Genomic DNA, 13,844 nt, shown 5'->3' on the forward strand with positions numbered 1-13,844 from the left:
TCTATCCAATTACATGAACCTGCAAATAGGTAAACAAGTAAATCTAACTAAACATTTTCAGAACTGAAATAACATAAAATAATAAATAAATGGAGTTCAATTAAATCTGCAAGAACACACCAATCATCAAAAGAAGCATAAATGTGCACAAATGAGAAAGAGTAAGATTTTCTTAGGCATCCTACTTTTTTTGAAGCTCAACAAAAATACTGTACAATTTATTTTTCACAAAAATTCAAGAATTTGGCATAATTTCCTAGATCTATAATATCAAAAAATATAAAGCGAAAAATTAATCAATCCACAAAATTGTTTCTTCAACTCAACGTAAACCCTCACTCCATTGTTGTTTCTTATGACAATTGGAGAAGAATTTCCTTCAACCACATATTTAACTTCTATTTTTATTCATACTTCGTGGATATCCAATTTCATGGCGATCGTAGAAACCAATTTCAAGAAAGTAATACCTTCCGAAACAATTATTGTGTCACTTTTGTATGACTTATAACTTATTTTTGACTCCCAAATTCCAGCATATCGCAGCAATATGGGGATATTCATATTGATTTAAGTAGTACTGAAAAATGTATGTAGAAGAAATTTATTGCTTTTCCTTTCCAAATCTTGAATCAAAGATTAAAAAAAAAAAAAAACTTTCAGAAAACTTTTGAAATTCAATATCAAGATACTACTTTTATACAGAAAAGAGTTAAAGTTGCCCAATTATTGCCTTCAATTAAGGAACTTTAAAATAAGTATTATTTCAATTACCTTAAATTTAGGATTAGCCGTTACATCATACATTTGACCAATGTATAATATGTGACCGAATGTATGAGTATGTTTGTAAAAAAAGGGAGAGAGAAAATAAGAAGGGATTTTGTGTAATTATTTTCATTGTGTAGGGAATTTATGTTGTTTACACTTTTATTAAAGCGATAGGGTAACTTAAAATACTCAAAACTGTCCATCAGAGAGACCTTAGTTGTTTTTTGCAACGTCATTGAGAGATTTGAAGCGGAAACCCAACCTAGGGCCATGGATTCTTTTAGATTTTGATTCAATTGGCCTCAAGACTCCATTTAGAACCCTAAACTCCTAAAGGACCAGGATTTTGAAAATCATTCTAGGTAAAGTCCAAAGCAATCATTGACTTATGATTTCTACAGCATTAGGGGACGTTTAATTAGTAGGATGTATTAAAAAAATGATTATATTTTTGAAATCTCAGAATAACCTTCAGCCGCTATAATCTCTGTCACAGCCTGCCTGTTGGATGAGTGCGCAGTGGGTAGATCTCCACCGTGTAATAGCTAGCCTGCAAATTACACAGGAATGTAAACCGCACTAGATGAACCCTGTGTGACAGGCTCAATTCAGAAAGCATTGAAGAGGGTCGAACTCTCTCATTTATGTATTAGTATTTAACATCTTATTTCATAGAGTTTTTAATGTATATATAACCTGTACGTAATAGCACATGCGCTCAATAGATATTATCTACTCTGATTTTAGATTCATCCGACTTTAGCTAGAATACGTCACTAAAATGTAAGACCTACTTAAATATATACTCAGCATTTCTTATGTATTTTTGCCTATGTGGAATTCGTATCTCAAGATATGGTGTCACATGAACTTTGCCTAAACTCAACATTTAAATTTGCTAGGCCTTCCTGATATTTGCCTAAATTCAATTAAATTTCGACTCACAATCAATAAAGCTAACACATGAGTGACTGTAATATCATAAATAACGATCCAATTTGTTAGTAATTTTATCTGCTCAAATTCTGACTCACAATCAACAATGCTAACATATGAGTGACTCTAATATCATAAATAATGATCCAATTTGTTAGTAATTTTATCTGCTCTGAATCTATAGACGTGCACAATTTTAAAATATATCACTAAAACTAGTTTTATAAGATCCGTGCTAAGCTCAGACTCAAATTCAAGTAAGTTAATATTTTATATAATAATATGATTTAATATAGAAAAAAATTATAACTCACAAAGATCATAAATTGAAAAATATTAATAGTTTTATGAACATATATTCTATAGCTATAAATAAAAATATATTTCTTCAGATATTTATTAAGTCTTAATTTTATTCATAATTTCATGTGGCAAGAATTTAAATTTGTTAATGTGATAATTTAAGCTCAGTTTTACTTTAAATTAAGGGGTAAAAAATTAAATTCATCAAAATGAACCTCGAGAATATATTAATTCTTTTTATTTAATTTATACCTAAGAATATTAATTCTCAACCAATTAAAAAGTATTTTAAAAATAATCTGATCTTAATTGATACCTCTACCTTCATTTTTAATTTTATCAATAATTTTAGCTTTCAATATTTAAAAGATTTTATTGATAATTTCAAAAGTAAGATAAAATTGTTCATGCAAAAATTTAATTCAATACATAAAAAGTAATTAGCAAATATTGAGAACAATATTCCGTTCATCATAAATAAATATAACCTTATAAAATTAGTTAAGACATTTACTGATTATTTAACAACAGGGGACTCTAAATAATTCAGTTGAGACTTTTCTCTCTATTTTTTTTTTAAAATAGTTGAACAATTAAAAATTTAAGAAAAAACTCAATAATAATTTCTCAAATCATGACACACCACATACAAAGTCTCATTTGACAAGTAAGAAAATAAAATAATTTTATCTATATCTCAATATCAACTACATATCATAATTTTATTAAATTAATAAATTAATTAAAATTAATGAAGCAGCCTTGTGAGAACTATCAAAATTTATTATTCTCTAGCATATACGTAAAACCTGCTTATTTATCGGTTAAAAAGTTGCTAAAAATCCTCCACTTGATGGAGATGCTATAGGATTTTATGACACGTGACCCTACAGCCTCCCAACTTGTGATGAAGAAGACATTAGACAGAGAGTGTATTTGGTCATCTTCCAACTTGGGTAATTATTAAACCTGTAAACATTACCAACAAATCAATTTCCCCTCTCCAACATCCATGGGACACAATTTGCATCTATCCCTTGCACCCCACAAGCTACACCTCACATCCATCCCTTTTAAGTTATGGATAACTCTTACTAAATTTAATAAAGATTAAATTTATTATTTTTTTATCTCATTCTATTTGACATTTTTTAACTTAACATAATGATAAAAAGAAAATTTTAAATTTTGTAGTTTAAAATTATCCTTAAACATTTATGTCACAATAAATTATTTCGTTAAGAATAAAATGACACTTTTAAAACTAAATTATTCTAATTATAGTAAGATGAAGTATTATTTTTGTGACGGACTGAAAAAGAAAGTGTGTCACATAATATGAGATGAAAGGAATAATATACTACTCCTTTCATCCAAATTTATATGATACAATTTTTTTAACTCGTTTAAAAAAGAATATCATCTTATTATAATTAGAAATAATTAAACTTTAATTTTTTTTTATCTCACATAAATATTCAAGAATTATCTTACCGCATGTTTCAAATTTTTTTTAAATACGGTGTCAAATCAGGGGTGCCACATAAAATGAGATGCAAAAGCTACCTTATAAGTATAATTTAAGCTGATAACTTTGTAATTAAATATTTATATGTCAAGTTAACACTACAAGAAAATGATTAAATTGTGACGGAATATTTGAGACGAAATACTTCTGTCACAATTTGTGACAGAATTTTGATGAATTTATGATGAATTATTTTTGCATAAATATAAAAAAATTAATTTTTTTATTTTCACATAAGTATTGAAAGAATAACAGATTTGTGACAGATTTAAATATAATTTTTATGACAGAAATATTTTTATCATAAATTAAAGCTGATGAGAAAAAATAATAACTTTCTGTCACAAATCCATTACTAAATTTGTGACAGATTGAGCATTCCATCACAATTTTTTTAAAAAGTAATTAATGTAATAAAAATTTAGGACAATTTATTCCATTACAACAAAAATTTAAAAAAAATTTATTTGTGACGGATATATTTCCGCCAAAAGCAGAATTTGGTTCCCTCTAAAATATTTTTTGTTTTCTCTCTCTTTTTTTATGTCGTCTTTTTCCATCAATTACACTCAAAATCCTTAATTTTTCATCTTCTTAATTTCTTCATAGGTATTCAATTTCTACCACAAAGCAGTCGCATTCACTGAGAGAATCCACATTCAATTTCTTCTGCAAGCACTTAGTTCATCTCAATTTCGATTCTTCTTCAACTTATTGAGGTAGTTTATCTCAATTTCTATATTTTTCAGCTTATTGAGGTATGGATTAGATCCTTTTTTTGCTTGTTAAGGTATGGAATAGATTGATTCCAACAGAATTGCCCTTAACTAGCGATATAGCATGAGTTTTTGTTGTTTCTTGGAACTCATGGGGTTGTTTCTGGGGTCAGAAGGCACTGATAGGGTTGTTCCTTGTCACAATTTGTTTTGTATCCATAGCTGACAGCGTTGGTCATCGCCCTATGCTTATTATGTCATCCATGCTATATTTTTTTAGTGACTTAAAAATGTTGTGGCCGCCTAATGTCTATGTCCTGCTTATAGCTAGACTTTTAGATGGGTTTGGAATCGGATTAACATATAAACTTTAGCTTCCTCTGCTCTTTATTAGTATCACTAGGTAATTTTTCATGTTAAATATCATTGGTCTTTGAGCCAATTCCATTCTTTGGGATCAAATTATTGAGTTCCTCAGCGCAAGCACTTTCTTATCATACGTCAAACTACCCGAGTCGCTTGTTTGAATAGAGTTTAATGTCATCTCAGTTGCTCTTCCGATGTTTTTAGTAGAGTTAATTGTGTAAATCCAACTCGTCCATTGAGTGGCTTGTCTTATATAAAACTATGTAGCCGCTGCCAAATGCCATGGAGTAATTGGTATTTCTCCTATAGACATATTTTCATCTGTTCACCAAAGTCGCCCTTTCGGCATTCTCTGACTCCCTGGCCATAACATTTCGTATAAGAGTTTTAATCAGCTGAACAACTTCACTTATGTGCCTTGGATCCTTAGAACGAAATGAAACTTCCTTCAAATAAATAGAACTATGATTCTTAGCAGCATTTGTATCGATAGGTGTAAAAGGGGTACCAGGGGCATTGCAAAATGATACGGATATAACAGTTGCGATTGGTATTCTGCTTGCTAGAAACAGTTTTAACAGTGTCCACATGGAAATCAACCATAGTACCATATATTGGTAAAAAAATAGCACTGATGCTCTTCTTCTTAAAGTGGAATAGAATGGGTAAAAGTGATAATTTTTTTCTTCTTTCTTTGTCTTTCTAAACAATTTATTTCACATGATTCATTTTTCATGAACTTTGTTTTGCAGTTATAGAATAATTGTCATTTTAGAATATGAGTGATACACCATCATTGATTGCTGGTTCTTCTGATACTCCCGGTTCCATAGATATCCCTCTTGAGTCTAGTAGCAGCTCATCAACAATTAGGAGGTTGGTCATATCAGTTGTCGGAAAAAAGTAAGAGAAGATATTTTTACAAAAGTTATTCAACTTTTTTAAAAAATAAATTTCATAAAATGTATAGTTTACTATTTATAATTATATTTCAGGTTTGTCCCTAATGGTCATTCTATCTCAAAGACCATCACAGAAAATTTTAAGGAACGACAAGATGCTACTGGATACACATAGAGGAGTGTTACTGAATTCATTCGTAAATTCTATTGGCATGAATTCATGATAAATATTACTTTATATTAAAAATTTATAATGTTATTGTTGTGTTTATGTCTCTAACTATTTTTTTTTCTAGAAATCATATCAGTGGAATTCTACAGAGAATTCCATAATCGAACGTACTTGGAAGAAGGTGGCCTCCAACTTATATACCAAAGTAACGTATCATTGGAGAAGAGAAATAAACAAATCAAATTTTGTGTCGGATGATGATTGGCAAAGCTGGAAGACATATTGAGCTTCTGATGAATTTAAGAACAAACCTCATATTGCAACTTAAAATCGATGTAGTGAAACTAGTGGTCCGGGCATTGGTCCAAGCAAGCATATCAGCGGTTCCAGGTCAACAGTAGAGCATATCATAAAATTGATAAATTTCGTACTTTAATAGATTAATTCTTTGACTTTATCTCCGATTTTAATGTTGAACTTTTTTTCAGGCAACCGAAATGGGCCATGAACCAAATTCATGGGAGATATTTAAGAAGTTACACCAAAAAAAGGATGGAAGTTTTGTTGATGCCAAGTCGAAGAACATTAATGTAAGTTTGCTAATAAGCTTCTCATTCTTTAGATCTTGAAAGCATGAGATCAATATAGATCTTGCAAGTCGAGTGACTTTTTATTTGTATCTTGAAGTAGTGAAGCCTTGTGGGGCCAATTTTGATTCACTACACTTGTTGCAATCTTGTACTCTTAAAAATCTGGTTTTTGTTGAAATCTTGAAGTCTAGTGAAGTTGGGTGTAGCCTATTTCGATTCACTAGTATTGTCGTTGACATCTTGTTGTTCTTGTTGTGGTTTGCTTCTTGTGTTTGAACTTGATCTTGTATTAATATTTATGTATGCCTTCCATGAACAGAGAGGTGCCTCAGCTAGGTAAGGCTCTGAAACACCACGTTTATGTCGCTACTTTGTTAGGAGCATATTCCCGGATTTACAATCATTATGTTGTCATTTGTTTTATGATTTCCGCCAGGCTTTTGTTGGTTTTAAGTGCATCTACTATCCTTTACAGTCATTCTAGTGCAAAATATTAGTTTTACTGCACTTAGATTGCTCTTGTCGCTGATGGTTGTGCTACAACTGTAATCACCAATATTGTTCTTTGAGCTTTGTGAAATGTCCCCTTGCTCTCTAGATTTTGATGCCTTGTTGGGTTTCAAGACAGGGGTAACCCTGTCATCATGGCTATTATTTGCAAAGCCTGGTTTAGTAGCATGACAGCGATTGCTATTTTCACTTGATTCAGTGGTTGTACATCCAGAACCTTGAATCGTAGTTCCCTTACCAGACTCGTTTCTTACATTCTTGAGAGCACACTGACATTACTGATAGATAAATTGTTCAGAGGTCAGATTAGAAGTGTCGGATGTCACTGTTGCTTTCGATTTTGCTTTCTTCTTGACAAGGGTCTTGTTCTTGACTGTTGGCTTTGCAGTATGAGTGGTGCTTTTGTTTGATTTACTCTCTTTGTTGCTTCTCGTGGCACTAGATGAAGAGACATTTTGCAATATGATTTTCCATCTCAGCTTAGGATTCTTGGCGGTAATAGGTTACATTATTGAAAATTGCTGAAGTGCTTTCATCTTGTCCTAGTCTTTCTGCGTGAGTGAAACCAGATTCACTTGTATCTGCAAATATAAAAGAGTTTGTAATTCTTTTAACTTGGGCTCTATTTTACTGAGGAAGAACATTTTTCTTAGGATTTCTTCTGGTAGCAAAATGTTTTTTCTCTTTGCTGCTTGATAAAAAGTATAAGGTTTGCTGAGTTAGCTCTAGAGGGAAAAAGCCAAGAGAGAGACATCTTTACATGCAGCCTTTATGATGTGAAAGTATAAAACTACCACCATCTAGCATTGTGCACTAGCGCGATAAGATTGCAAAAAATAACAGGAAAAACTTGTCCAACACTTGTATCTTCATGCAAACAAATTGATACAAGATCTATTGTTAATTATCGAAGAAACAATATCTATTGATGCTCATTTGTTTTTTAGTTTTACAGTCTAAACAAAATCAAGATTTGATAACGCCACACATAATCACTAAGCATTTTATAACTTTTCTATCATTAAAATACTAGTAATGCTTGAATGCAGGGGATATTGTTTCCTCTCCTAGCTTCTATTTTAGTCCTTTTAGCTGCAATTTAAGAACAACCCCAAATTAACGTCAGCTAAAGAATACTGGTACATACGACCTTACACTATTAAAAGGACATCCATCCTCTCAGGATTCGGGGAAGGGCCGCAAGCTGATAGAGTGTTATGTAGACAGTTTACCTTGACACAAGTATCAATAACTGATTCCACTATTAGATTAATATGGAAAAGTGATCAGGACTCAGGTCTTAGAAAATTTACCTCTGTAGGCAAGTAAAATACAACTCACCTATTAGCAGAGGTATAAGCGAAATCATTCCATTTCTGACCATCCCCGATATAATTCTCCTATCAGCTATACCTGTGTAACGTCCCCTCCCTTTGGGATCAAATGTAATACTTTTTGGGCCTTAAATCTCATTCAAGAACTTGATTTTCGATTTCTGTAGCAAATTCTGGGTATCTTTTTCCACTGAAATTTCAGACCAGGCAGGCACATCAACTCTGGTCAATTTTTATACTGTTGGCTGAGTATTCTAAAAATACAAATAATGCGGTGCCACTGATAGTTAGTGTACCTTTATTGAACTGAGTGTTTTTCTCATTCTGGTCAATTTTGTGACATAGTGTTAGAACAGTAAGGAGTCCAAGTCTGACAGCTGGTTTTCTAAATTTGCAAGAATATTTAGTGTTGTGTGATGTAGTTTAATATTGCACCTGCAATGGGTTGATTGTTTTCTTAATCATCTGGTGTTTTCAGCTTTCTCCTTTTTCTGTTTTTTTTTTTCATTATGCACAACCGTCCTTGCTGACCAATTATAATTTTTATGGATTAGTTTGTGTATAAGTGGATTTTAATATATGAACTATTTGGATCAGAATGTAGCACTATTGATGGCTATTAATGTGATATAAATGAACTGAATGCACTTCCAAGTGTGAAGAATCATGTTGCGTCATGCTAGAAAGAAGTGCGAAGTCTAACGCTGGGCTTCCAACAATTGTAAGAGAAATTTAATGTGTTATGTAGTTCCCATATTGCACCTACAAAGAGCTGACATGCAAAAGTGATTTATCTTCTTGTTTTAGCTAGTGGTATTATATAGGCTGGTTGTTTTCATACTGTTTTTGTTGGTTGATTATTTATATTTTTTAGGATAAAATAGAGGTTGTCATATATACTGCTCTTTCGGGATTAACAGATGATTCATCAGAAGATTAAGAACACGATATAAATCGCATATACTTTGGTATTGTGAGTGGAACAAAAAAATAATGTGTGTATGAATTGGCCTCTCAAACTTCAACCTTGTATAAAGATATGACATGCAATTTTCCTGCTGTAGTGTTCGATCATGTTGCCGAAGAGCGCATCAAAATACTTGAGAAAAAGGTGTCATATATGAGAGAAAATCAAGAGAGAGTTTTTCAAGAGCGTGTAGAGTTGGAGGTGCAACAACGAGTAGAGCAAGAGGTTTTCCGTTTGAGGCAACAAACTGATGATCGATTCAAATCTATGGAGGAGCAATGGTCTCGCATGATGAGCGATATGCCATTATTTTCTCGCTCATTTAGTAATCCTACTCTCCCTAATAGGGACTCATCTAATGCTTAAGTCTTTAATATTTTGGACTTTAGTTGCTTCAAGTGTCGACTTGAACATTGTCACACTTTTTTGGATAGTTATATGCTTTAAATTTTAAACATTGGTAGACTTTTGCTTATTGAAGTTGTGATTTTGCATGTTTTAATTAACTTCAGACTTTTTTTAATTATAAATCTTGTATTATATTTTTTATATATATAGTGTGAGAGAGAGAGCTTAGTATTTCGTTATTATTATTTATTAAATTAAAAATTCAAATAAACTTTATGACAGATTTAGTTTGTCACAATCTATCCTAAATTTGTTACTAATATAGACAAGAGAGTCATATTGTGACTGAATTAGTCTGTCACAAATTATTTATAACGAAATATATTGTCACAATTGTGGTGACTAGGTTTGAAAATTTACTACGAAAATTATTCTGTCACTATTTTATGACGGATTATTTTGTCACAAATTTGTTATAAATTTGTGACGGAATTTAAGTCAAATTTAAGAATTTATATTGTGACGGACGATCTGTCTCAGTTCCGTCACAATAATTTTGTGATGAAAATTAAATCCGTCACAATAATTTTATGACCAAAGGTTCTGAGACGCATATTTTTCCGTCACAAATTCATCACAATCAATAATTTGTGACAGATTTGTGACTAAAATCTCTGTCACAATTTAGCCATTTTCTTGTATTGTAATATTTAATAATTACAAGGTTTACTGTTAAATATGTTTAGATATTTTGCATATATTTTTAATAGATAGTAGTAATTTAAGTAAAGCTATTAGGTTCATGTAAATTCCGTAAGTATGGCTCATGTAGATTCACATGTGAGCGTTAAGAGTTCATTAAACAAGAAAGTGTTCTTAAAGCTTGAAAACAAAATCTCAGAGCAACCCTATTTTTTAAAAAAATTTCATATTAAATAACAGCACTAAATTAATGAATGACAGGATATGCAACACACATTGGATAACTCTTTCTACGTTAACACAAACAACGAGCTAACTTTATCTTTTTCCAGCTAATCACAAACTCACTATCACAAATAAAAAAAAAGTGTCCAAACCGTATCCCCAATGCCATACCCCCAGCCCCTCCCTTTCCCCCTCTTGCACAAATATATACATGTGTGTCAATATTTATATATATAATGATACTACTACACATATATAGAGACTCACATTAAAACCTTTACAACAAAACTTACAAATATTTTCCTTATCCAGAAACCCCCTCATAAACATAAACACAAAAAACTTTCCAAACTTCACCAAGGAAAAACCAAATAATAATGCAAATGATGACGACACAAGACGAAGGATTAACGTTAGAACTCATAAGACGACATCTCCTCGAAGATTTCACAAATACAGAATCATTCATCAACAGTCTCAATTCCTGCTTTTCCGATCATATGTCTCCTGTTTTCATTACTTCGATAGTAAAAACTGAGCCATCTACTTCCACATCACTATCAGATTCTCCCAATTCCTCATACCTAAACGAACCCAACTCTCCAATTTCCCGTTACTTCAATCTCCACTCCGATTTCCCCGAATTCAAAATCGATTCAGACATCATCCTCAGCCCAACATACAGCTCTGCCGTTTCCAGCAGTACTAAGGAAAACAAAAATAACGAACTCAAGACCGCATTCAAAACAGATTCAGACAACATCCTCAGTCCAACATACAACAGCTCTGCCGTTTCCAGCAGTACTAACAAAAACAAAAATAACGAACACAAGAACGCATTCCAAACCGATGCAGACAACATCCTCAATCCAACACACGACAACAACTGTGCTATTTCAAGCAGCATTAAGGAAAACAAAAGTACCGAAACTAAGAAGAATTACAGAGGAGTGAGGAGAAGGCCATGGGGGAAATACGCGGCAGAGATAAGAGATCCAAGTAGAAAAGGATCAAGGATATGGTTAGGTACATTTGATACGGATGTGGATGCTGCAAGAGCTTATGATTGTGCAGCCTTTAAGATGAGAGGAAGAAAAGCTGTACTTAATTTCCCGTTGGATGCCGGAAAATCCGGTGCTCCGGCAAATATTGGCCGGAGAAGGAGAAGAGATAGCAAGATGGAGCTGATGGAGGTGCTGAATTTTTAACGTTATTTAAGGTGTTTTTACTTTCAGGAGAAACAAAATGTGTGATGTTAATTACTTAATTACTTAATTGGGAGGTATTAGAGAAAATAATATTGATATTAGCTTGGATATTTATTCCATTTTAGTAGTATTTCATATTTTAATTGTACATTATATTTAGAACTATTCTTATATCCAGTAAATTATGACATTATTAATACCAAGTAATATTTCTATTTTGATACACCTTATTTTAATTGTGCAGCATTTAAGATGAGAGGAAAGTAAGTTGTACTTAATTTTTTGTTGGATGCCGAAATATCTAGTGCTCCGACGAATATTGGCTGGAAAAGGAGAAGAGATAACAAGATGAATTTGATGGAGATACTGAAATTTTTAAAGTTGTTTAAGGTATCTTGTCTTGGGAGAAACAAAATGGGTGAAGTTTGTTGATTACTTAATCCTTTTACAAATTATTTGACGGGAGGTATTAGAGAAAATAATATTGATACGGGCGATATTAGAGAAAAATATTAATACTATTTAATTTTATTAATGTTTCTTGTACATCATATTTAGTAGTTCCTCCGTTTCATAATAAAATGAATTATTAATTGTACATCATAATAGGTAGTATCATTCGTATTTCTATTTTGATTGTGCAGCATTTAAGATGAGGGGTAGAAAAACTTCACTTAATTTTTTGTTGAATGTCGGTAAATCTGGTGCTCCGGCAAATATTGGCCGGAAACAGAAGAGATAACAAGGTGGAAAGTATGTTAATTAGTGTACTTAATCTTTTTACAGAATTTTTAATTGAAGTACGCTATTATTTAAATCAATTCACCAAAATAATTCTTTTTTCTTGAAAATTTACAAAACTAGAATGAATGTAGTAGACATTAACACATTAGGTATCGTTTTATTCAAAAAATTAATGAACAAAAAGCCTAACAATTAATGATGTTACATATAAATACATTACTATGTTTTATAAGTAATTCGTTACCACAAGTGATGAAACTTTGCGACCCTGCCACCTTGGACTCTTTGTACGAAATCTGATGTTAAAGCCGTTATGGTGAATCCTTTACAGCTAAATCACTATTATTATTAGACTCAGAAAAATTCGATAGATTTTAATCAAATCATGTTGTATATACTAATAGAAATTTATGAAATATTTATAAATATTTGAGTCTATACTCAATTATATTATTGTAGGTAAATTAGATTGTTATTAAAATTTATTAACTTCAAATCATGTATTCGCTCCGAGGTCAGGGAAGTAGATAAAGGCTAGCCACACAGAAAGAAAGAATAACTTCACATTTGTGAGAACCAAATAGAGGACCATTTTCCAGATGCTTGAAGTTAAAAGGACTAATTGGACCCCAAAATTCGGTTCATGCATTACTATTATTACTTATATGTCGACAACAGTATGTCGCAGGCAGAAAATGACACATTTATAGATCACCACATCAATAATTTATATCTATAATCTATTCTATATCTATAATATATTAAAATTATGAAATTACTTAAAAAAAGTGATTTAAATTTTTTATCCTCCACTAAAAGACTCTGTAATAAATAAAATCGTCTTTTCATATTTTTTCTTTAATTTATAATATTAAATATTGACTATAATAAATATATATACAAAATTAAATGAAGAAAATTTTCTACTTTTAGTTGAATTTCTAAATGTATGACAATATTTTGTTAAAGAAAATTCAACTTCAAAGAAATTATTATATAAAAAAAATTCTATATAAGGTAATTTTTTTTTTACCTAAAATAGATTTAGAGTCATCCTTTTATAGTTGTAGATAGTTTTGTTATTGGATCTCTAATATAACACATTGAATTAATTTTTAGATTTTGAATTTTGTTTTCTATTACGTTGTTTTATTGATCAAGAATACTGAAACATCTTTTCATTTTTGTATATATATAACTTTCATTATTGATTCTACTACATGACTTTGTTGTTTTTAGATTTTAAGTTTTCTTTTCTATTACGTCGGGTTTATTGATCAGAATTAACAAACTTTCATTATTGAATAGCTTTGTTGTTTCTTCTCAAATAATAAGTTTATGATTTTTTGTGTAAATGTTAGGTTTAATTATATTGTTCTAATATCTTTATTATCATATTACTTTTGTAGTTTACAGGTGATAGATAAATGTCGATCTGGTTTGAATTTTTTTCTTTTTAGATAAGGTAGGTTTAATTGTATTGTTTTGATATCTCTATTATCGTATTATGTTGTTGTAGTTG

The 13,844-nt window shown here is 31.0% G+C and overlaps 1 protein-coding gene across 1 annotated transcript; it reads left to right on the forward strand.

The window, feature by feature from the left end:
• Positions 1-10,484: 10,484 nt before the first annotated feature.
• On the forward strand, positions 10,485-11,686 carry LOC124895829 (ethylene-responsive transcription factor 5-like). The gene has a single exon (XM_047406240.1). The coding sequence runs from the start codon at positions 10,748-10,750 to the stop codon at positions 11,576-11,578; it is 831 nt and encodes a 276-aa protein (XP_047262196.1). The 5' UTR covers positions 10,485-10,747; the 3' UTR covers positions 11,579-11,686.
• Positions 11,687-13,844: the final 2,158 nt, after the last annotated feature.

The sequence above is a fragment of the Capsicum annuum genome, unplaced genomic scaffold (assembly GCF_002878395.1).
Source record: "Capsicum annuum cultivar UCD-10X-F1 unplaced genomic scaffold, UCD10Xv1.1 ctg998, whole genome shotgun sequence".
Lineage (NCBI taxonomy): Eukaryota > Viridiplantae > Streptophyta > Magnoliopsida > Solanales > Solanaceae > Capsicum > Capsicum annuum.

Bases quoted from the DNA above. Each gene is read 5' to 3' on its own strand.
- LOC124895829 (XM_047406240.1), top strand. From the start codon at position 10,748: ATGCAAATGATGACGACACAAGACGAAGGATTAACGTTAGAACTCATA.